Below are 24,505 nucleotides of genomic sequence, written 5' to 3' on the forward strand. Positions count from 1 at the left end.
ACGCGGCATGTTATTATTGTCAGGCACAATACTTTAAGGAAGGGCCCATAGATTTGTAAGGAATATTCTCCCTTTCTGTGTTTTATAAACAAATTAAAGTTCTGAAGCATAGAAAAAAGTTCTAATAGTGCCTCCTATGTATTGTAATTACAACCAAATTTTCTTGTGTTTTGCCAGTCATGTTCTAGGGGACTGCAAGTTCCAGGCAGGAGTGAGCCAAGGCACACTACTCAGACTATGTCCTGGGTAACACTGCAGTAGTAACAATACAAATAACTTCAATTTAATTCTGAAAAAAAAATTATGGAAGAAAAAGACATCGGCACTTGCTTGTCTTAGAACACACATCGGACTTGATGCCACCAATTCGCAATCACCATGCATGCATCCATTGTGCAGAGGCAGTGAAATCTCTGTAGCATGAGTTATGCAATCTGTTTGGTTAACATTGCCCTGACATGACATATCCATGCACAAAAGTCAGCAATTGTGTGATACTCTCTGTGCATGTTTGTTTTGGTGAGGAACTAAGAGCACTCCAAATAAACATCAGAAGTAAAGGTAAATTTAAATTGTAAACGGTAGAGTTTAACATCCCAAAGCGACACATGGGCTATAAGGGACACTATTGGGAGGGCTCCAGATTAATTTCGACCACCTGGGGTTCATTAACGTGTACTGACATCATAGAGCAGACAGGAATTTTGTATTTCACCTCCATAGAAATACGACCACTGTGGCTGGGATCGAACCCATGACGTAGTGATCAGTAGCTGAATAACAAAGCAACTAAGCCATCGCAATGACTCAGAAGCAAAGGTGTAAGCATAATAAAAAATTGCAGCATAGTAATGCATGTTACAGGAAAAGAATCTACACAGCATGACGATTGAATTGGTCAGTACTGTTGAACAGTTTATTAATAGCTCAAAGTTCTGAAAAACAAAAAAAAAAGCTAGTTTTCTTTATGCAGAGGTTTGTAATCTTTTTGTTCAGTAGGAGTATTTTGCACATGATGCATCACATCAGGTCTTTTTGACATATTAAAAGGGACATTGAGGAAAACTACACTGTTTTATTCTTAGTAAAAGTCAATTGCTTAGCTTTTTATTGCTCTCCTGACATTCTTTTGGCAGCGAAAGATGTACTTATTGCTCAAAAATTTGAAGCTTAAAATAAAATTTTTTCTTGCTACTCAGTTACTCAATTCAGACTTGTGACATAAATGATGACGTTGAGAGCATTAGGAACTCTGTGATCGCTGGTTCGAAATGGATGGTGGTGTGTTCTAGCCTCAAAGATGTGCAAACAACAAATTACTTGACATCACCGCAGCAACGTGCATATGAAGACAGCCTACGGCAATGATATCTGTACTTCATTTTATGGCTTTTTCTAGTTTATTAAAGGTCAATTTTCACTGAAAGTAAGTATTTTTTATCATTCGAATGTGGTAATCTATTCGTACTTCATTTTATGGCTTTTTCTAGCTTATTACAAGTCAATTTTTAATGAAAGTAAGTTTTTTATAACTGGAATGTGGTACTCAGTTAATATAGACTAATTGCAATTTATCCTAGTGTCCTTCCCTGTAAAGGGCCTAGCAGTAACATACATGCGGAAGCACCAATAATGTGCAAAACAAAGCACCATACCAAAGAAAAATGCCCTGCCTAAAGACCCATAAACTGCTCCAGTGTTCTTTGGAAAAATAAAAGCAAGTTACTGGCAAGTGGCCACTACGCAACATTTTTTCAGACCGGCATGTCTTTCATGTTCCTGCCTGTAAGCTACTACCACTTGGCATTTGGAAATCAATCTGTGGCATAATGAGAAATGAAATGAACAGAAATCTGTTCTAAATTTTCCTGCAATGTCTCAAACAAAACAAAATAAAAACAGAGAGAGAGAGAGGAAAGGAATTAAACTGATGGTTTACGCCCTCCAGCTATCTGACAACAGAAAGAAATTACGCTAAGAGGCCAAAAGAGTAAAAATTCACTCCAGAAGACACCAAGACAACTAGACACAGACTCTCTTGATGTCCAGAGTCCAAACCATTTTATTTGACACAGCGAGTCAGAAAATAAAAAAACTTGTTTCCAGCCAACGAAGAGGCACAAAACATGCAGGTGTGATTCTCCTCTAATATGGGTATATGTTAAGCATTCAACCTGATGCCTTTCTATGCATAGTATCCAAACAAGTCAGTCTCAAAATTTCACTGCAATAAATATTCACTTCAAATCCTTGCACATTAAAGCAAGGACAAAAGAAAAAAAATGGGTACGTGCTGTCATGGCAAATTTTACAACCTAAAATGAAAAATACTAAGTCTGCTTTGACAGCCTGTTGCAATCACAAAATTTGTGGACATACAAAGAGGAGCTTGAGAGTAACTGCAGTGTTTTTTTTTTGTTTTTTTTTCAGGAAATGGCAAAAATGCCTAGGTTCTTTAAAATATTCAGTTCGCAAATTTTTGCTGCCAGCCAAGAAAAATTAAATGAGCAAACAAGCACAATGATACACTGCTTTATGTGCATGCTACAAATGCACAATATGCTAAATAAAAGCTGGGACTGACATGCTCACTGCCGGGTATGCAACCAAAAAATATCGACCAAATCCCTCGACCAAATCCCCCGCCACGTTTTCTTAAAGCTAAAATCCGTGACCTTTATTTGGTTGTGTTCAGCCTTTATTTCTGTGATTGAAAGCGATGACTGATATATTCTACACGCTGGTCCTACATGAAAGGGAACACACTGCTTAAGTGCAAGGCACAATATGGGTATTTGCCACAGTTTGAATTGAGTACCACGTGCATTACGAGGCTTATTACTTATTCAATAGGAAAACTAGTACTTTATAGCCGCTAAAACAAGTGAGGATGCTAGAAGGATAATGTCTGGTTCAATATCAGTGAGCTGTTCTTTTCATATTAGGTGGCACAGTACCTCCTAAAATGGAGGAAGCAATGACTAAGAAGAAGGAAAGCCTGTCTCAATTTTACAAGCAGACAGTGCATACCTTGCCATGATGTCCTTGTAAGAGGGGTCTTTCTGGCCCTTTGGCGATTCTTCCCCTGAACTGTCAGTGCTTTCACCAGTTTCACTGCTCTCGTGTCCAGAACCTTTTTTTGTAGTTGCTTGCTTTGAATGCTTCTTGTGTTTCTTCTTCTTAAGTTTCGACTAATTAGAAAAAGAATCAGTACAACCATAAGATCAAGAACAGTAACGCTGATCTCATGGCTAATTCTCGTTTTCTGAGGAATTTTTCTGCAAAATCGCAAAATGAGCAAATGTTTCTGCTTAAGAAGTCAACCCTAGCTTTGTTAGAGATGGTAGATTACTGTCACAAACCGACTGTGTGTCACAAAAGGGCATTTTTGCTCATGATTAAAAAATTGTTTTCACGTAATAATAATGTTCAAAACACATGGCTTATGATTTTAATGAACCCCTTTTCTTTTTCATACAAACAACAATATAATGCAACATACCCTATTTACTCTCATAATGATCACACTTTAAAAAAAAAACACAAATTTAAGGGTGCGATCATTACGCGGGGTAAATTTTCCACAACAAATTTTTGAGCACTGAAAACGCAAACAAGTTGCAGGTCAGACTTCTTATGATAGCTATCACAAGTAAGAACTCGTCGGAGCGTGTTTGCGGCGGGATGAGTGCAGGTCAACCAACAGGCGGCTGCCGCAGTAACAGTGCGGGACATCAGAACGAAAATGGCGGTTGACAGAGCAAGATGGTCACCTGCACGTGCCATCTGTCAGCAAGTGCTGACAGATGGCAAGCACGATCATTGTCGGCTAGACTTCACACACGACAAATCACAGCGGCAAGTTCGGGGCGCGATCATTATGCGTGGAATTGAAAAAAATTGAATATTGACAACAAAATTCAGGGGTGCAATATCATTATGCGAGTAAATACGGCACTTTTCCACTTCTACATTTGCCAATACCTGAGAGTCATTCTGTAAAATTATGAAGCAAGTTGATGATGTTTTTTTTTATCTGTGCTTAAAGATTGAGAAAGTTTCTACTTTTTTTTTCTGTATTTTTAGCACTTCAAACATTTCTTGCAGAAAAAGCATACCGTTCGTGCACCTAAATTCAAACCAAAACAGCAAATGATTATGTATCTAAAAAAGGAAGGAAATATCAGGATCAAGGTAAAGGTCGATAGGCTTCTTGAATGAGCTGAACTACATCCAATTTAAACAAGCCTGTTTCTCAACCAAAGTTTATGACTGTTCCCCTTTTAATTACCTATTTCTAACAAAGTATTCACCTCATATACAGGAGGTGCTGGGTTTGATCCTCATAGCTGCAAGGTAACCACTAGTTTTTCAATGGGTACAAACTTTTTTCCGGCCTGATGCTTGGCTTTCTTTGGAGTGAAATGCTTAGAGAAGCGGTCTTTTGACCAATATAAAAACTGCATGGGGTGACAGAAAAGCTCACCTAAATTACACAGAAAAAGATTGAGGGACAAAAACAGTTTCTCTCACACAAGTCATCAATGCTGTTAAAAGTACGAGGGGATGCTGAGAAGTTCCTGGTTTCGCCCCCTTTCATGTTGAATTGAAAAGTTAATTTGGTGCCATAAAAAAGCGTGATATATTTTTATGTAACTGTGCAAGTATCAGGTGCTTCCGATTGTTATGACTATTTTTAATTTCATGTGGAACGTGAGATGGTAGAGGCACAAACAAGTTTCACGCATGTGGAGTTACGGGTTGCGATAAGATTTTGTTTCTGTGGGGAATGTCTAAACAGGACATTCACAGTGCGATGTCACGAACACTAGGGGAGAAGTTTCCTTCCTACAGCACTGCCAAAACATGGGTTGTTCGTTTGAAGGCTGGGCACTTCACTGTTGAAGATGAGCCCCGTAGTGGTGCCCCACAAGCTCAACAGAACCAGCAACAAGCGATTCGGTCCTTAAGCTGATTCTTGTGAATCGGCAAATATCCACCAAAAAGATAGTCCAGATACTGGACATCTCCCGGGAGCGTGTTGGTTTTATTATTACGCATATCCTAGACATGCGCAAGCTTTCACAGAAGTGGGTGCTGAAATGTTTGAACAGTGGACAGAAGGAGGCATGAGTTCAGGCATCCAGAGCTCTTTTGACCCATTTTAATACTACAGAGGACTTTTTGGATAGATTAGTGGCTGAGGATGAAACATGGCTCGGCATTTATGAACCCGAAACCAAGGAACAGTCAAAGTAATGGTGGCATAGTGGGTCCCCGCGACCGAAGGAAGTCCGCACCCAGAAATCAGCCAAAAAACTCATGGCGTCCATTTTCTGGGACAAAGTCGGTGTTCTGCTGGTGGACTACTGACCTCTGGGCTGTAATATAAGCGGAGAATATTATGGCAGCCTCCTCGACAGGCTGAAAGAGGCAATTCAGACGATATGCCAGGGAAATCTGAACAAAGGAGTCCTTTTGTTGCAGGACAATGCACCTGCGCACACGTCCAAGGTTGTGGCTGTCAAACTGAAGACCCTGGGTTTCGAACTGGTCCACCATCCCCTGTTCTGGCCCCTTCTGACTTCCATCTATTTCCCAACTTGAAAAAACACCTGAAGGGTCGTCATTTCGACGACACTGTGGACGTCAAACTTGCTGCTGAAAGCTGGCTTGACGACATGTCACATAATTTTTTTTAAATGGACTAAAAAAAGGTGAAAGATAGACGTAACAACTGCACCAGTCTGAGGGGGGAATATGTTGAATAAATGTGCACTTTCAAATCTCTGACTACATTCTTTCTGTGCAAAGCCAGGAACTTCTCAGCACCCCCTCGTATAAATCACAAAAAAGATGCAGTTGCCATCTTTTGATGGCATGCAATTTTTTTGTCAAAAAACCCATTCATTTCAAACTGTGCACACAGACTTCCTTCTCCTATTGAAGTTTCATGAAAGAAAAAAAACCCATGGGACCACCATTACCATTTTTATCTGATTGTTACCACAGACACAAACAAAAGAGAACATGACCACATGGGTAATGCCACATTTGGTCAGAACCTACTTTGAGCTTCTTTTTGTGTTTTTTGCCACTCTTTGATTTGTGATCTTTCCTCTTGTGCCTGTGGGAGCGATGTAGGCTGGATGTTCCGTGATGAATGGCTGAAAAAGAAAAAGCAACAAGCAATGCTCAGGCACACTACATCAAAATAATATAATGTGCCCCAGTAACGTAAACTTAATATATCCATGCTGGAAAACACAAAAAGCACTCTAACACACAAAACTCAGTACAGATGAATGATTTGATTTAGCAAGATGAATGCAAGCTTTGCAAGAAAAACTGTTCCCACCTCAACAGCTCTGCAAAGATTACGAAAGCATAGTAGTTGCTGTCCTTTTGTTTACTGCACAAGATGTGACATGCCCATTGAGGGTGTTGCTGGTGAACACTCTCAAGGTTCCGCCACACTACATATAAGCACCCCTAAAGCAGAAGATTGGACAGCCGTCCCCACAGCTTAGTTGGTAGAGCACCGGACGCGAAATTTGGAGGTTGTGGGCTCGGATTTCACCGGCGGCATGTGGTTGTTTTTTCTTCTGCTTTCTAATCAGTTATCTTTAAATAATTACCCTATTAGTCTCCCACTGATAAACACCACAAGTTAAAAAAGAAATCCTCAATGCTCCTTGGTTTCGGTGACTGTTGGCCTCTGTCATGTATGTCATAATGAGCTCCCCTTTTCTCTTCTCTTGTCTGCTCAATAGCCAACGAGGGCCTTAGTTCTGGCAGTCTTGATGCCGTAGGTAGCATCAGAGGGTTTTCATAAAGCTTACGCCGTCACTGCTCGATCACGTTTCATGTGGCACTCGTGGTTATACAGGACGTACTAAGCCCACTGCTATGGACGAGGGTGGCGCTGGTGAACACTCTCAAGATTCAGTCACACTACACATAAATACCTTCAAAGCAGAAGATTGGATAGCCATCACCACAACTCAATTGGTACATCACTGGATGCGAAATTCGGAGGTCATGGGCTCAGATCCCACCCACAGCGTATGGTCTTTTTTTTCTTCTGCTTTCTAATCAATTATCTTTAAATAATTACCCTATTAGTGTCCCATTGATGAACACCACCAATTTAAAAAAAAAGAATCCTTAATCCTCCTTGGCTTTGGTGACTGTTGGCTCCTGTCATGTGTCACAGCAGACTAAGTCAGCCCTGTCCTTCTGATCATAATGCAGCCGCACTAAATTAGTCCCACACTGGCTAACACATCAATGCATATAGTTGTTACTACCTCCTTGTGTCTTACTCATTAGCAGGAATATTTATATGAGTTGTAGCATTCACTAAATTTTTCAGATTTTTTAATGTTATCCCTACACACAAATGCACACACACATATATACACATGAGAGAAAAGGAGATGTGGAGCAGAAAAAACACTTGGTCTTTTTCTGATGTGATCCTCAACTCTCACTCCAAGTCATCCATGATAGCAGCAGTGTTTTCATCACTGATATATGTGGGAGGAGTGGGGTAATATTAATGATATCTTGGTAAAGTGAAAAACCACCCAGAATTGAAAAAAAAAAAAAAGTTCTAAAAATGAGCATGCCAAAAAAAAAGAATGATTTATTTACTAACGTCCAAGTCTAACTTTTCCCTGCATACTCGTGACAGCAGCATTACCCATTTCTCATACATTAAAGGGCATTCCGTGCCTTCTTAGTTCTCTTGCAGGAGTGGGTAAACAACCTTCAGACCTTATCACATCTGTCACCTGCCTAGGCTACAACGTCAAGTTTTCAGCACTGTTACAACCACCTGACATGTTCTTTCTAGAATTAGTCTTCGCCGCCGCGGTGGCTCAGTGGCTATGGTACTCGGCTGCTGACCCAAAAGACGCGGGCTCGATCCCGGCCGCGGCGGCTAGAATTTCTTTGGAGGAGAAATTCTAGAGGCCCGTGTACTGTGCGATGTCAGTGCACGTTAAAGAACCCCAGGTGGTCGAAATTTCCGGAGCCCTTCACTACAGCGTCTCTCATAGCCTTAGTCGCTTTGGGACGTTAAACCCCATAAACCAACCAACCAATTAGTCTTCACAATGCCCTTCACAAGAATTTTTGCTGCATTCATGGATGCACTGGCACTGGAGCATGCACAGTTGCTGAAGCTAATGCATGGCAAAAGCCAAAAGGAGTACAGACACCAAATTTTTGGTTGTATGCTTTCTTTCTTGGAATGGTGCTTAAGACATTAGTATACACAGATCACTACACAGAATTCACCTGCACCCTTTAAATAATTTATAATTGAAGTTCTCACCTGCTATTTCAGTTTCTGTTTAAACAGCCAAACGGTGGCTATGACGTTGAATTTAGGTAACTTCAGGTCACATGAAACACAAAGAAACTGCATTATAATCGTTGCTTTGCCATTTTTATTCACTTAAACTCGTATGCTAGCCTGCCTCAGGATCCGGAATGACGACGAATAAACAAGCAGCTATCAAAAACTACAGAGAATTTTTACTACATTCGAATCGGAGCGAAAGCGCAGGTTTGTGCTACGTAGAAGACGACGGTGAGCAGACAGTGCTGCGGGATGAAGCAGGTGGAAGTTGATGAAGACGACGCCCTCCAATGCACAGCGCGAGAGTGTGGTGCAGTTTAACACGAGGCGTGTTGGCTGCAGCAATAGCCTAGTGGTCTCGCTGAGCGGCCCTTAAAGAGGATCTGTTTGCGCAGCCACGGGTTCAACTCCCAGTTATGAATATTATTGCTTTAATTTCTTTTTCTCTTTTTTGGGGTTTGAACTCTAACTCAGAGGAAGGTGAAAACTAGGCACCCGGCGATCAAAGCAGGAGCTTTCGCTTCAATAATAGCGTTATGCCACCGTTCAGTAGTTGAAATTGCAACTATATGAGGGAAGAAATTCTGTGTGGTGATTTATGTTCACTTATGTCTTGCACACCATTACAAAGACCCGCCATAATGGCTTAAAGGGACACTGAGGAGAAATTGAAGTTGCCTTGTAGTGTCGACAGAATACCAGCTCCTGATTACAAAAACACCACTCATACTAACAACAAAGCTCTTGTAACGTAGAAAAGAGCAAGAACCAAAATACAGGTATCGCCGCCACAGGCCAAACTCGCAAGTACAAGCGTGATGAGGTCATAGGACAAAACAGTGTTGCTAGAACCAATGGTTCTAGCAACACTAGGACATGAGAAGCCACGAATCACTGAGGCGCAGCCAATGCTTGTGCAAATCTCTTTAACGTCGCCAGATGGCGCCACATATCCGGCAGCTACGCGCGCGCCTTCAGCATCGGGACTAATCAGCGCCTGCTCACCGGCAGTAGGCGGGCTCCCGGTATTCCGCTAACGGTAACAAGGTACAAGGTATGCTAAAAGGTGTCTATTTGCGAGAACTTCGTTGACGACTTCGAGAACGGGATCCATCGTAGCGCTGGGAAAACGCCGGTAAAAACGCAAACGAAGCGACGGTAGCGACGGCCGCAATAACCGATAGATGCTTTCAACGTGCGGCCGGCGGGTTATTGCGGCCGGCGGTAGCTTTTTTTTCGGCTGCTGCTAGGCCGCACTGCTGGCCGCCAGAAATCACGGAGTCTGCGCTACGTCATGTGTACGTCATGTTTCACGTCACTTAGTCCTGTGTCGTCATAAGAGAATCCCAAGTTTGAATCAGAGCGGTGGGAAAAACTTTTTCAACTTCGAATCCAAATTTCTTAGAAATAAATGCATCTTTCGCTGCCGGCCAAGTGGCAACAAAGCCATGAAATGCCGAACTATCGGATTTTGCTTTTAAAAAAAATATTAATAGAGCTCTCCTCACTGTCCCTTTAATGGTTATGGCGTTAAGCTGCTGAACCCAAGGTTGAGGGGTCAAATCTCGAACATTGCAGGTGGCTGCATTTCAATGGAGGTGAAGCTCAAAAACGCTCGTGTGCTGTGCGATGTCAGCACATGGTAAAGAACCCCAGGTGGTTGAAATTAATTCAAAGCCCTCCACCCCAGCCTCTCTCATAGCCGATGTGCAGATTAGGATGCTAAACCCCATTATACCATACCATACCATGCCATTATTACAAAGAATGAACATAGAACCGAAATATAGTGTCTTTACCCATTAATAGCACAATGCTTCACCCAGTAAGTGGCAGTAGGCTCTTCATCGTTCTGACTACAACAAAGCTTCGAATTGAGATATCAGAACAGTTGAGTTGCGCTAGAGATTTGTTGCATTAATTTCCTGCACATTATTGTAGGTTATTTTTCCCACCTTCCTCCTTTCTAGTTTCCCGCTAACACCTAGCAAAATTGGGTTTGATGGTCAAACATCTGTCATGCTGTCAAGCTTATAGTAGTAGTAGTAGTAGTAGTAGTAGTAGTAGTAGTAGTAGTAGTAGTAGTAGTAGTAGTAGTAGACATTTAATCAGCCATAATTTACAGGCCAAGCATGCCGACCGCCTGGGTGACCAGACATCGCTGTTCTTTTTCCCCTTCAGGGCCAAGCCAGTCGAGCCAGGTGGTGATGGATAGAGAAGGTGGGGGATAGGAACCTGACTGCTGAGCAGCCGGGCAATAGAAGAGGCAATAGGCCCGGTCCGCATAGGTACAGGGACAGTTGGGACAGGAAGGGTCTGATCAATAGCGATAGAGAAAGAGGCGGGACGGGGGATGACTGCGTTCATTTGGATATGCCGAAGAAGGTGAGCCTCCAGCACAGTGAGTGATGGATGAGGGGGAGGGTAAACGGGTTTGTTGAGGCGGAGCTCGAGGTAAACCGCTTTTATGGTGTGGTGTAGGGTGAGTCTCCCACTGTCATCCAAAGGCTTGGGCCAGGGGATCAACGGTGCCCAATAAAGAGTGTCGCGGGCGGGCTGATGGACCAGCTCATTGTCATAAATCCCTGAATGCCCAGGGACCCAGCGGAAGAAAACGATAAAAAGGTGCAGTGCGAAGACCGCTCGTTCAACCTCCTGTTGGAGTGAAGGGGTTAGGGTGCGGTCCTGTATGTGGTAAATAGCGGCTTGAGAGTCTGAATAGACTGTGTACTCTGGGAGAGAGGGATGGAGGGCAAATGACTGGAAGGCAAATGACTGGAGGGCCTGCGCAATGGCGAGGACCTCGAGGGACCATGCGTCTGGAGGGCGTAGGTACGGTCCGCTAGTGTGGGTTTCAGGCGCGTGGAGGTGGGGAAGGTACAGGGCTTAGCCGCAAGAACCTCGAGGAATCTCACAGGAACTACCTCTGCTGCTAAGCTCTTTGCCACAGGCCTCTTCCATCCTCTCCAATCTCCTCTCCATCGTGACTCGCAGCTTGCCCGGCTTTCTCTTACCCGCCAAGGTCGGTAGTTATTTACTCAAGCGAGTATCTCTCCCAATCCCACCCCGGCTCCCAATCTTCGTATCCTTGCCCTCCTGACCAACACGTACCCCGTCCTGCACGCCATGCGGCCGCGCAGCACCATTCCCCCCTCTCTGATATGCAGGGTGTAGTCTACACGGATGCCTCTTTCATGGCTCAAGTTTATATAAACACATTAAGCTCAAGGGCTTGCAGTTAGGAAAACTGAATTTTTTTTGTAAAATAAAAAAAATTGTGAAACTAACTTTTGTAATACTGGTTTTCAACAGTCTCTGAAAATTTTTTTGTCGTTTTATATTGCTGTTTTACAGTTACAAAATTCCTTGAATTTATACATTACACAAGTGGCAAAATAGGAGCATTTTACTTTTGCCCATGCAGTGTGATGTGGAGAGCAGCGGCTGATGCAGTGCAGCCTCACCATAGCAATGTCAAAGACACAACTAGAAGCCTCAACAGAAGCAGTGTTTCAATGAAATCAGGCATCCTACAATTGCAGCATATAGCAAAGACCTGATGTACTGTACTTCAAGTGGAATAATTTCACCATAACAACGCTTTACTGTACCACTGTCAACCATCTACATACCTGGTCCTGGTGCCTCGGTGCCCACAGAGCAAGGTTCCTTTGGTGGCAACTTAGGGCCGTACATGTTATCATCAGGTGTCTCTTTGGAAGGTGATGGCCTCTTATCTGAGGAAGAGCAGGCTACTGTTCTACTAGCTTTGCTGGAGTGTACATGTTGCAGAGGCTCTGAAGGTGGCCTATGATTAAGCTTTTCAAAGTCCAGGTTGGCAAAGACTCCCAGGGCAGGTCGTTGCAGTCGCTTTACCACTTCAACTGGGCTGCCCTGTCCAACAACCCCTGCCACAGCTTCCTTTGGTGCTGCTGTTTCTCTTGATGCAGCTTCCCCATCTCTGGGTTTCTCATCCTCATCATCAGAAGACTCTGAAAAGATTGAATTGAAGAATTCCAAGGGCGGACGTTCCTCTTCAGATTCACTGCCGGAATCCTGTACCTGAAAGATATGGTAATATGCACATGTGGGTTTGCTATCAAGTACATCAACTAGCTCTTGCACAAAGAGGTGGCTGAGGCCAGCAACAATTATTATGCACCACCACAATAGCTAAAAGATCGAGTGTCTGACATGGATAAATTCTAAAAAGTGGCACTTTCTCATTTATGCAGCATTGATTCACATGGCTTGTGAGTTTCATTTCGAGCTAGTAAATGAAAGTTCAAAATTACTGGCTTATTCTAATACATTTCCAACATTAATAAATGAATATGCCTTCTGATGCAGTGAGCCAAAGACGGCTTCAACATTTTCATTGCTTCCATGTGTACAGTCAGCTGCAAAAATTTCATGGAATGTGGGAGGAGGAATAGAACTGGATTTTCTTGCTGTCCAGGAATGCTATACAGAATTCAAAAATTAGAGGGGACACTTCAGTGCCACCTCAGGGGTATGACGAGATGGCGTAATGGGCTAATTCCCTACATGCAGAAGGTCATTCTCTAGTTTACATTCATAGATCCCTAGGAGTCCTCATACCCCTCCTGGCACAGTGGTGCAGCGGTTAAGCGATGCGCCACTGCCCTGCGATGGCAGGTGCTCCCAGCGGTGGGCCTTGTGAAGCCCAGGTTGCTCTTCCCAAGCTACCAATAATTAATTTTAACTGCCACCTGCCACAGTGGGGAGTTTGTGGCGACGCCATAAGGTGGCGTGACTTGAGTGGCCCACCTGCCTCCTAGGCTGATCTAAAGAAAGCAACCCAAGAGACAAGCAAATGGGTTCCTACTTTTGAAAACCATGCCGAGACCACAGAAGTGACCACATTCCTAGCATCTTGGCTCCCACGAGCAACAAAAGCGTCAAGAGTACTTGAGCTCATTGATGAAGGCCACAAAAAAAAAAAAAAAACAACTACACAGCTGCCAGAATTCGCAATGCAAAAGCCTGGCCATCAGTGCTACATTTTTTTTCTTTCCTCTCGCTACCAATTTCTGAATCCATTAACATAAGCTGTGTGGACAAAAAGGCTCACACGTGTATCAGCATACTTCACACGCTATGCACACTCTAATTCAAAGCACATGCTGAGCACCAAAAGCATGCAGGTTTTTTGCCTGGAATTTGCACACTGCATTAGTGCTCAACAATCCCTCCTTTCATGGTGGAGCAGGTAGTGAACTTATGGTGGCCTGTATCCTGCAATGTCAGTTGTTGTGAACTGGCAGAATTGGAAGTGAGATAAACACAAAGTAATTACTTAAGCCGTAAATACCAATGGCCTTGCCAGAAGCCAGTAGGGGCATCTATCATAACACACAAGGGTATTAGACATGAAGCTGTGCCCTTCCTGTCTTTACATCCTGCAATCACTACCATCCTTATTTCGTGGTTTAATGGTAGGGCCATGTATGAAAGCTGGCTATGCCATTTCAAACAAAACTGTTGATAAGTGCTGAACACACTTCACTTAATTATTCATGCTGTTTACACAACAGCATCACGAGGAGATTGGACTGCCAGTCAAATTTTGTCATTTCACCAGGGCAAAAGCTAAACTAAGTGGTGCCCTTGACTTGGTTTTAACAACAGGTCACACAGCTGCATATTCAGAAGAGCAAGCAGAACCTGGCGTGCCAAGCTACCTAATTCTGCAACAGCAGACTTTTCCTTCTTTTTTCTTTTGGCCAGCAACACTAAACTAACTTTTGATCGCCTGTTCTAGTGTATGTTACAGACGGCTGGCTTAGTTAAAACGTTGCTACCAACTTAAAAAAAATGGCATGATTTTTTTTTTTTTTTACTTCTGGCCAACAGATCCTACGGGTGGGACCGAACACACAACAGTAAAAATGGCAAGAAGCAAGGCTAGCAGAGTTTTCCATGCAGCAATAGATGACGCAGCCAAAACTCATTTAGCATAACACAAGCATAACAATGGCACTGCATCTGTGCATGCTCCAACATTTGCACTACCTGTCATATGACGTTTTCATCCATAACAGACTCACCTCTTCTTTACCAGGCTTGCTCTCCACGGCCCTCGACACTTCAGGACTTGAGGCAGCAGGTTCAGAAACTTGTTCAAGGCCTGAACAAAATTGGGAACACTCAAGCAGCCATGCTTTTCTTTACAATTACAACTTTAACTCTAAAGTGAAAAAGGAATTCCACAAGCAAGATGCAGTTGAGAGCAAGAAAAAGGCAGAAATTATGCAAGACCTCCGCGAATTCCTCTTTTTGGTCTTCACACTTATCAGAATTTTAAGATTTACTGTTCCTCTACTCAAGCAAGTTGTTCTGCTAGTATTTCCCAAATAAAATTTTTGCTGTCGTAATTACCAGGTACTAAAATTGATTACTATGTCAGGCTCATTATTCAAATCAAGAAGATTTGGGTCCAAATTTGCATCTAAAAGGTTGCCAGTGATTCTTGTCGTGAAAAACTACTCCAGTTACTCGAAGGGAACCCATCACCAAGGGTACACCAAAACCTCAGAAAGCTGCCAAGTTCTCCACTTGCACTTGCATCATCATGAGAATTCATTCATGCCAATCCCAAGGCCCCCTTCTGGCAAGGTGAACCACAGCATTCACATTAATGTGCAAATTATACACACAATTTAAAAGGCCAAGGCTTAAGAACACTAGAAGGAAGTGCCAACAAAAACGACAAGCTGCGTTAGACTTAAAGATTACATTTCACAAACACTATCAACATCTTCTCTGTTGGACCCTTCATTTCCTATCACAAAGGAATAAAAACCGTTCAAAATCTGGCAGTGATGAGGCATGTGGTAACACATTTGTTCCGTTATGGAATTTTGCAAGAGGCAGAAAATGTTGAGATCAGAGCATGTCAAGAAGGCCAGAACTTTAATGCACTTCATTCCCCATGTGCAGAGTTGCACAAGTGCCTTTACCTGAAAATTTTTGTCAGAGAATTCATACTTCAAAGAATCACAAGGTCAAGTGCACTAATTTTTGTATGGGCAGAGTTTAAAAGCTAAGAAATGAATTTATTTCCTAAATATACAATGGATAAGTTGACAACCTGACTCTTCCTCAGAACAGCACTGCTCTTTGAGAAATTCATTTTCTTGTTGTCTACAGCAAGTGAGAACACCATGTCAGTGTGCATACTGAGTAAAGGCCGACAAAAATAAATGCCCCACTTCTTTATTATTATGATATGAATATAAGCCACAAGACATCGAACTTCAGAATCACAAGAAACTACAACTAGCATGCAATATCAACCCACTTAGTATGTTTCTCCTCATAAGCTGATCACTGCCCAAGCTTAGACAGTTCAGATAGTAGGGGGCATAAAATGACAAAACTTCAAACATTTAAACAAGCACAACATAAAACCATACCTTCACTCTCATCATGTGCTTTGCTGGGTTCCTCTTCTTTGCTTGATGGTGTCAAAAAGTTGAAAACAGCATGTTTATCAACTGTGACAGTAGCCAGGCCAACTTTTCCACAGCTGTAAAAAAGCATTCACCAGAGGTTTAAACAAAATACAGCACTTCATAAAGTTTTACTGAATTTTGTTAACAATACCTAATAGTAAACCTTGATCATTAAAATACATAAAGTGCACCTGAGAAATAAAGACAGAGCTCGGCTTACTGGCTTAGTGTGTGAACAAGCGAAAGCTACTAACAGCTTTGGTTTAGCCATATCGCCCTGCACACTGTTATGAAACCACTCTCAGGTTGCGCATTCCTTTGCCCTCGTCATAACCTCCAGCTTCCATGGTAGCCACCCTCTGCACTTTTCCCTTAGCAGCCACCTTTCAGTTGCGCATTCTTGCACTTTTGCCATATCCTCCCAAGCCACTAGGCCACCTGTCACCTCCCACCCTCTCCCCCTCTTCCCTCTTGTGCTTTGCTTCTCACTCCTCTCTCTTAAACGTGGAGGGGGATTTCTCTCTCTGGTTTACCAGCTGCCTAACGTGGCAGGTGGCAATTCAACTGAATTAGATTAAATTCCATTAACTAAGTTAATTTTCTGTGTAATTAACGTCCTATGGCTGACATTGTAAATTCCATGGTAAAATGCAGGACTATATGGATAAACCAAAGCTGTAATAGCTCTCGCTGTAATAAGGCTGATGTGACATGCTTGGGTGGTGAACAGCACAAAAAACGCAAGGACAATGGTGGACAGCACACGACGAGTGCTGACTCGCGACTGAATCTTTATTAAGAAGAAAGTGATTGAAGCACCGAGATCAGTTATCTCACGAAGTTGTGGAGGCATTCCATATAAAAAAATTGGGAGAGCAGTGTGTTAGCAAGCCTTCTGTTGCGCTGCATTAGAAGGAAGTCACACATCTTTGTTGGCATATCACTAAAGAGTTGTGCTAATCCTATGTATCTCGATTTATAGTCATTTTTTGTGATGGCTGGGTATGCGCAGTGAAAGTTTTTCATTACTTTGATGGTTTTCCTCTTAATAAAGATTCAGTTGCGAGTCAGCATTTGTCGTGTGTTGTCTACATTTATCTCGTGTTTTTCGTGCTGTTTGCCAACCAAGCACGTCAGCCAACCAACTAGCCCAGCTTGCAATTCTTACTCAGGCTGATGTGAAGCGACTATGGCAAGATGCAATGCTTGGTTATTGGAATTAAAATCACACAACCAAATAAAGCAGACAACAGTGCAAAAGCAGACAACAGTGCAATAGTGTTCTGTTGACCCTGTACTACAGCATTTCAACAAATAATTTAAGCACATGTGCTCAATAAAAGAGATGCTACTTTCAACACAGGACCCCACCACAAACAGGCTCAACCACACATTAACACACGCTAGTGTGCGACAGTAGCAAAGGAAAAGTGCAAATACCATGCATTTATTTCAACACTATAAAAATTTTTTTGGATATCCAGGGCTTGTTTTTAGGCTCACAGTTGTTTTTCACGCAAATGAAGAAACAAGAGCATACTTGGGATAGGGATTGGGCACATTGAACCGTCTGCACAGGAGGTCGACTGGATGCCATTCAAACTCATCATGTGTCAACCTTCCAAACATGCCCAGCTGTGCTGCCTTGACTGCATCTGGAGTTTCTTCCTGCATGAACCCAAGACACGAAAAATGTAGGAAGAAAGAAGCCCATGTGTCACAGTAATTGTACTTTCTGACATCTGATGATGAAAAGTTCACCATCACTGCCTCCCCATCCACACAAAAAAAAAAAAGAAATGGAACGCAATGCTCTTGTCTGCGATGTTCTAATAAAACCTTAGAGAAGTGCAAGCCTGCAAATCTTGGTTCATTGTCTGGATGGCAGGGCTAATGGTTAACTCCATAGTGGTAGTATGGTGTCTAGATGAGTAGGTGTGCCAACCGGCGGGGGAAGAACGAGCCCTTATGTCATAACACAGCAGTGGCGCCACCGCCAAAATCCCTGCTTGTGCCCCTTTACTCTGACCTTTTCTGTGCCTGTATGAAGCGGATTCACTTCAATTATTTTAAAGGGCACGCAACCTCATAGCAAGTAAACTGCACAAGGAAAAAAGAGAGAGAAGTATATATATTATAATGGCAAGGATGCAGAGTTTGGAATATCTGACTCGTTAAGCTCGGTCACGATAGGTACAGTATCTTTTTCCCTTAAGGGGAGACGCGGGTCATGAAATGATAAAAAAATTGAAAAATTTCGATTTTGAAAAAATGGCATATTCGGGATCAATACACTATAAAGTTCCTGCCGAAAAAGTTTCCGGGTCTAAATTCGGCCTCGAAGTACTAAAATATCTATATATTTCTCGCCTAGGAAGCCCAGAAATGGCGATTAAGGAGCGAAATGCGGCAGGACTCCATGCCCATCGCTTCCCATGACCATGTCCCCGATGGCCATCATCTTGGTTTTGTTTGAAAGCTGGGCCCCTTCCCCACTACCTGGTATTACTCACTACTGTAAAACATTTTGGAACGCCTGCATTCCGATGTTTTCTGAGGCCTCTACAACGAGCTCCGAACGGCTGGCGCGCGCACTTCAAATGCGATTTTCTCAGCCTACTGTTTTTGCCAACATGGCTAGCCTTACGAAAGTTTTTTATTAAGTTTTAATGGTGAAATTTCAATTAATCTTATACCGCTGAATTCAAAAAGAACTAAACTATGGAGCTATGCTGTTTTTGTTTGGCTGAGTCAAACATTTCAAACTTTGAGAACCATAATGTCACCTACCTATACCGTGGACAAAATTTAACATTTTTATATGACGGTGTATTTCAACAACAATATAATTAGTACAGCTCCATAAGGCAGGTCTTTGACTGCATCCCCATTTCAACTGAAACTAAAAAACACAGAAAGAAAGTGTCTTAACAATCCGTAAAAATTTAACTAAGTAAAACCTCGATAATTCAAACTCGGATAATTCGAAATTCCAGACAATTCAAAGATTTTCTGCATCCCGTAAACTCTAATGTAAATTTGACCAGATAATTCGAAGCGGCAGTGGTTGACTCGAAGATTCAGCCCGGTTAATTCAAAGATCCGAGGTGCTGTGCGAGGATGTCTGATCCCGATTTCGCCGCAGACCGATGAAGTGACGATGCCAATATGCGGAGCACTCCAGCCACGTACTCTCAGCATAAAAACCAATCTGGTACGGCTTGCAGACAGCTGAAGCACGCGCCTACAGTGGAGAAGACGTGTTTCACTGTAACACAGGCATGGATACCAGTTTCAAAGTAACATACTCTCAGTGCTTCATCAAGGCATGGCCGGACTGGAGGCAGTGGTCAAGGCAGCTTCTAGAGGTGCACTACGGACCCCCCCCAAACCTAACAGCATCAGTGCATGTCCCGCGATGTGACCATTCTTTACGTGCCTGAGACCATTTGACCATGCGCAATGAGGGCCTGTGCCGTGGTTAGAAGGTTAGGTCGACCTTTCTTCAAAAAACGACCATCCTAATGTTCAGGATTGACCTATTTGCAAAGTTTAAGGTGGTTTTGGACGGGTGCCAGATAGTAGGTGCCCCATGTCAGTGCCCGTTCCTGGTAGGACACATGGGACTCCTTGCGTCAAAAAAAGTCGCTAATTTGTATGCAAATCGATCCCACAAAAGAAAATGCGAATTGTGCACCATTCAACCAGCTCATTCGTGCTAGCGGTCGCTTCCTCGCCCGAGCTGTCGGTAGCGCAAGGGCAAACTTTCGATAATCTCCAGGGCATGCGTCATGCTGGAATCCGAAACTAAAGGATTATTTGCAGTTCAGTATGCCACCTGTCAGTCGGAACTCACGCAAGTGTAGAGGCAGGGTGGAATGTCCCTTTTTCGCTTATAATCTCCACTGGCTTCGAACTGCTGTCCTTGTGACTGGGCTGGGCAATATTATTTTTATTTCTTTTATTCACCCATCCTAATTTCTGTCCTTGTGATTGCATCGTTACGCGTTTGTTGGTTTGCGTTCACGAGCACCGTAATGCCATCCTGCGGGAAACTACAAAACAAAATGTGGCGGCAGGACGAACCACACTGAACGGCGGGGCAGGGGGACTCTGTGTGTCGACTTATATTCCGAGTCAACTTTCTTTTTGGCCAGCAAGGGCTGCGAGCTGGTCATTCGACTTTTACGCAGCAATATATGGTAATTGAGAGTTTGTCCAGTAACGATACCGTGTTCCCGCACCAAAATTTTTTGCCTAGGTGCATTTTTTTTTTTCTATGGTTGGTTAATTCGAAAACTCGACTAATTTGAATATTTTTCGTGGTCCCAATGACTTCAAAGTAACGAGGTTATACTGTAATTTGGCTTCAGTTATTTTCCTATAATATGAGAACTAACTGAGATATGCTGAAACTAATTATATTTGTGAAGACAGAAAGAAGAAACATAATACACACACATCTAATATGTTTAATAATAAAATGTTTATTTCAAGACCCGCGTCTCCCTTTACGTATTGTGTTCTAGAAGGCTCTACCCTGAGTATAAGTTCAAATGCCATTATGGCAATTGTTTATAGTTTCATTCTGGAAATGTCTGCCGCATCACGTAACCATATGCCACGTGTTTTAACACAATGTATGCTTAGTGCATTTACATGATGAACAGGGATCTCGTGAATCGGAAATGATCAGTGGATAGAATAAGATATTTAAAAACGATACTCTAAGTGAAGCGAATGAGCAAAAAAAGGTAACTCTCGGACATAGGAGTGTTTACCAACACTTATGATTTATAAACGATGTGCGTGTCCACACTCTGTCAACTCCAGTCACTTCATGACCCAGTGCATGAAGTCACCAAGGCTGACAGTAATACTGGAAGCTTGGGTTAAACAAAAAGTAAAAACAACGCAGTTTATGCTACATTGTCAGCAGACCAGTAAGATGTTCCCACAATGCCCAACATACAGTATCTGTAATTTCAGTTCAAAATAGCTCAATTTAAAGGAAGCCCACTGCATATTATTTAAAGGTGCACTGAAGAGGAATCTGAACTCGTCTTTTTGCCGCGGGAACTCGATCTACACGTTCCTAGCATTCTTAGAAACTGCGACTTATTGCCCTGTGTGGCCGATTTCCCTAATTAAATCGAATTAACACCCAGCTCCCGCCTTTTTTTTTTTAATTCTCCCTTGTACGGTGGGCAGAGTCGACCAACGCGGGGAGTGCCTTTCAGCCAGCTCCGTGGAGGCTTTGCTTTCGCTTCATTTTGTTTTTTAGGTTTCCGCGAATAAATAGTTTCATTTGCAGATAATATAACCGCAAAATAAGCCCGCAGAAATAAAAATACGCGCGGACTATTTGCTTCTACGGACTACTACGTATTACTCCGCCGATGGCAGAGCGGCAAGCTGCCACGGGACTGGGTGAAAGGCACTCCCCGCGTTGGTCGGCTCCGCCCACTGTATGAGAGAGAATTAAAAAAAAAAAGGCGGGAGCCAGGCGTTAATTCGATTTAATTAGAAAAATCGGCCACACAGGGCAATAAATCGAAGTTTCTAAGAATGCTCGGAACGTGTAGATTGAGTTCCCGCGGCAAAAAGACGAGTTCAGATTCCTCTTCAGTGCACCTTTAAAAGGACAGAGACAGCACAGCAGAAATGAAATATTGCAGCCAAACCTTTGAAGGTAAAATTTGAGTGAATTAACAAAAGGTTTTTGCTGCAACCTGAAAGCTGCGTCAAGGATCGCGCCTTGCCAATACCATGTACTAACCCGTGCTTTGCTCAGCTGGTACTTTAAGCAATGCTAGAGGGCAAAGATCTACAGTGGAACGAAAGAAATGAAAGCGCACCACTTTATCAACAGGCACATCAATGGTGTCATCATCCTTGAGTGTCCTTGTAGAAACAAACCGAGATTCTAAGCCCTGGTTTGGCTGGCAGATTGCAGCTGCCCTTTGAAACTCTTTACGTTCTCTCTCTTTCTCCCACTCGGTCATGTTGAGGGGCTGCATGGCTGGAAACACCTCTGAAAGAAAAAAAAAAAAAAAAAGATGATAAGTTTGGGCGCTAAGCCTACTTTTCACCTCCAAGATTTACCCCAGTCATCCCAGCCAGTGACAGCAGAACCACCGCATCTTGCTAATGTCACAGATAGGTGTTGGTCTGTAATCTTTTCCACTGCCTCTTTCAAACAGGGTCACATCATATGTTACACTCAGTAAGCTTGATACTGACCGCCAAGTAAATTTACTTGGTCTTCTGTCTTCAACACAGAGGAAGACAAAACGTAACAATCAGACTAAAAGGAACGAATTTCATCTATAATATTTGCCTGCTTTTGCAGCACTGGCAAAATCTTCATTAGAAAATTCAAAATTTGTTGTTCCTGCTCATAAGTGAGAGGCCCTGAATTAGGACTGGCATCATGACAAAGAAACAGAACCAAGCTTTAATTAAAGGTGACCAGGACATGCGGAGCAATACAAAACGCAGTGAGTGAATCATTTGGTTGCATGGAACATAGATGCATGGAATCAAGATGCTTCATTCTGACTGATACTGGAGGCTCTGACAAAACAGTGAAATGGTACGACGGACACATTTTTCTGTTACTACTGGTGGCACAGAGTACAATGGCTAGGTATTTACAGCAATGCTAAGTAGTGGCCAAGGCACAACTGCCAGAAAACTACGAGATTCATATGTGCTCTCACTCCACAGACAGCAACATAGAGTGATATAATGTTTGTGCAACCCCAGATTATTTTATCTTTTTCTTTTTGAATCTTTTCATGGAGCCATTTCTGCATTATACAGATGGACACACTGTTTCTATATTGTTAAGTGTTGCAGTTTTTCATATGGATGACTGAGAATGTGTAATATCGCATAAAGGCTCCCAGAGGTTGCAACTAGCAACTTGCAATCAAACTCTATTTTAGAGGCCAGCTTATCTGGATATATAATCCAACACTGCCACTACAGGCAGATTGTTTTTGCAGGTCACTTAAACTGAATATGATGGCCACTCAAAAATGAATGCCTATTTCCTTCAAGAACTAAACAATAAAAACATCAGAAGCAAAACTTCACAGCGCATTTTAACAGATGCAGCACCCTATTTTGCAATACAATTCCTTTCACTGGCTATCATTTTCACCAGCTAAGTGCTCCACACTCCAAGCTGCTGGTAAAAGCCTGTACCAATAAAGGTGATCTAAAGCTTCACAGCATGCGTGGCAGCAACACTGCTAAGAAAATGTTTCCCACAAAGTCACTGCCCAGAAAAGCTGGCAGTCACAAGCTGTCAAATGCAGACTTTACTGTGGCTGTAGCAGGGCAGACTAGGCAAGACTGGCAATGCGCTGCATGTAATGAAAGCCTGGATGTCACGAAAAATCTCATTTCTTTAAATTTCGTTATAACCAGGTTTAACTGTAGTTAAGAAAAGCGTGTGACATAGTCAAGAGCTCAAAACCAGCCACACAGTGCCTCTGCGCCTCCGCTTCTTGCCGCAGCTTCCCTGTGCTTCGCGCTGCCGTGCTACAAACGTGCGCCCTTTCCTTTTCCCTTTTCTAGCCCTTTCTGCACTTTTACTGGCTTTCCTTTCCCAGCGACCCACACCGTCTTTTTTCTACGTTCATAGCCAGCTTCCCTTTTTCCGTGCGCACTGTCTTTGCCTCGCAGCCTCAAGGCCTTTGAAAAGTTGGCTTCTCCTCGCAGCCATTTCCATATCAACAAGTGCCGTTTTAGCGCATTCAGTATCCATTTGTCTCAGAGTGTCAGCCTCGCGATCCTAGACTTCACCCGCGCCGCGATGTTATCATTCCACGGGAGGTACATCGCCACGGCCACATGCTCTTTACTATAGCCGTTTCTTCTAACAAATATCTTTACTATAACTGAAAAAAAAAAAAAAAAATGTGCAGTCATCTATGAAAGACAAAAATGGGATCGCAGCTTTACTTCACTACACCCAACTTTTTACTATAACCAAGTTTACTATAGCGGGGCTCTACTGTAGTTTCAATTTTCAAGTATCCAGAAGGATCACCCCTTCTGTCTCATCTTGAGATCTCTCTGCAATGACAAAGTCATACAATAGGACAACATCAGCCATTCTGTCTCAAGCTCACTGTGGCAGCATTACATTTTATCACTGGCAATGGTTCTATCGAGACAACTGTCACTTTTGCCCTAATACTATGTTACTCCCACATGTGTGTCAACATCTTGGGAGACCTATTTGGTAAAGACGCTGAGATGATGAGATAACACCAACTTTGTTTTTAACGTGCTGAGGCTGAGGTCCAAAACATCAGAGAATTACATGGTTACATGGTCACTATCCACCAATTAATGCAGATGTGTTTATGGAGGGACTTCTCGTTTTGCAGTGTGACAGCTATAAAAAGCCTGCCTTGTAAACATTCTGCAAGCATTAGTGAATGCCACTGAGAGCAGTATTTTCCATACACAGAAATTCAATCACAAAGCTGTGCTGCATACACACCCCAATGCCACAAGCTATTCTGTTGAACTAACCGGTGCATATACCAACACAATTTAACAAATCATGGCAAGCAGGCGCAAATTCAATGGCCATGCTGTATCCACTCATAACGTTGCTAGCCAACATAAGCAATCAGAA

The 24,505-nt window shown here is 42.8% G+C and overlaps 1 protein-coding gene and 1 long non-coding RNA gene across 2 annotated transcripts in view; one reads left to right on the forward strand and one right to left on the reverse strand.

The window, feature by feature from the left end:
* Positions 1-10,744, forward strand: part of LOC149350700 (uncharacterized) — a 109,794-nt gene extending 99,050 nt beyond the window's left edge. Inside the window, exons 5-6 of the long non-coding RNA XR_016290415.1 lie at positions 178-246; positions 10,550-10,744. This is a non-coding gene — a long non-coding RNA (uncharacterized LOC149350700). The remainder of the gene's footprint in view (positions 1-177; positions 247-10,549) is intronic.
* Positions 1-24,505, reverse strand: part of LOC149350704 (G patch domain-containing protein 1) — a 41,089-nt gene that overhangs the window by 1,549 nt on the left and 15,035 nt on the right. Inside the window, exons 9-15 of the mRNA XM_089579817.1 lie at positions 21,705-21,880; positions 17,387-17,514; positions 15,808-15,920; positions 14,440-14,519; positions 12,001-12,430; positions 6,070-6,167; positions 3,031-3,191 (exon numbers count right to left, since the gene is read on the reverse strand). Coding sequence (XP_089435943.1) covers positions 3,031-3,191; positions 6,070-6,167; positions 12,001-12,430; positions 14,440-14,519; positions 15,808-15,920; positions 17,387-17,514; positions 21,705-21,880 — 1,186 coding nt within the window. The remainder of the gene's footprint in view (positions 1-3,030; positions 3,192-6,069; positions 6,168-12,000; positions 12,431-14,439; positions 14,520-15,807; positions 15,921-17,386; positions 17,515-21,704; positions 21,881-24,505) is intronic.

The sequence above is a fragment of the Amblyomma mixtum genome, chromosome 3 (assembly GCF_055824585.1).
Source record: "Amblyomma mixtum isolate Tamu chromosome 3, ASM5582458v1, whole genome shotgun sequence".
NCBI classification, from domain to species: domain Eukaryota; kingdom Metazoa; phylum Arthropoda; class Arachnida; order Ixodida; family Ixodidae; genus Amblyomma; species Amblyomma mixtum.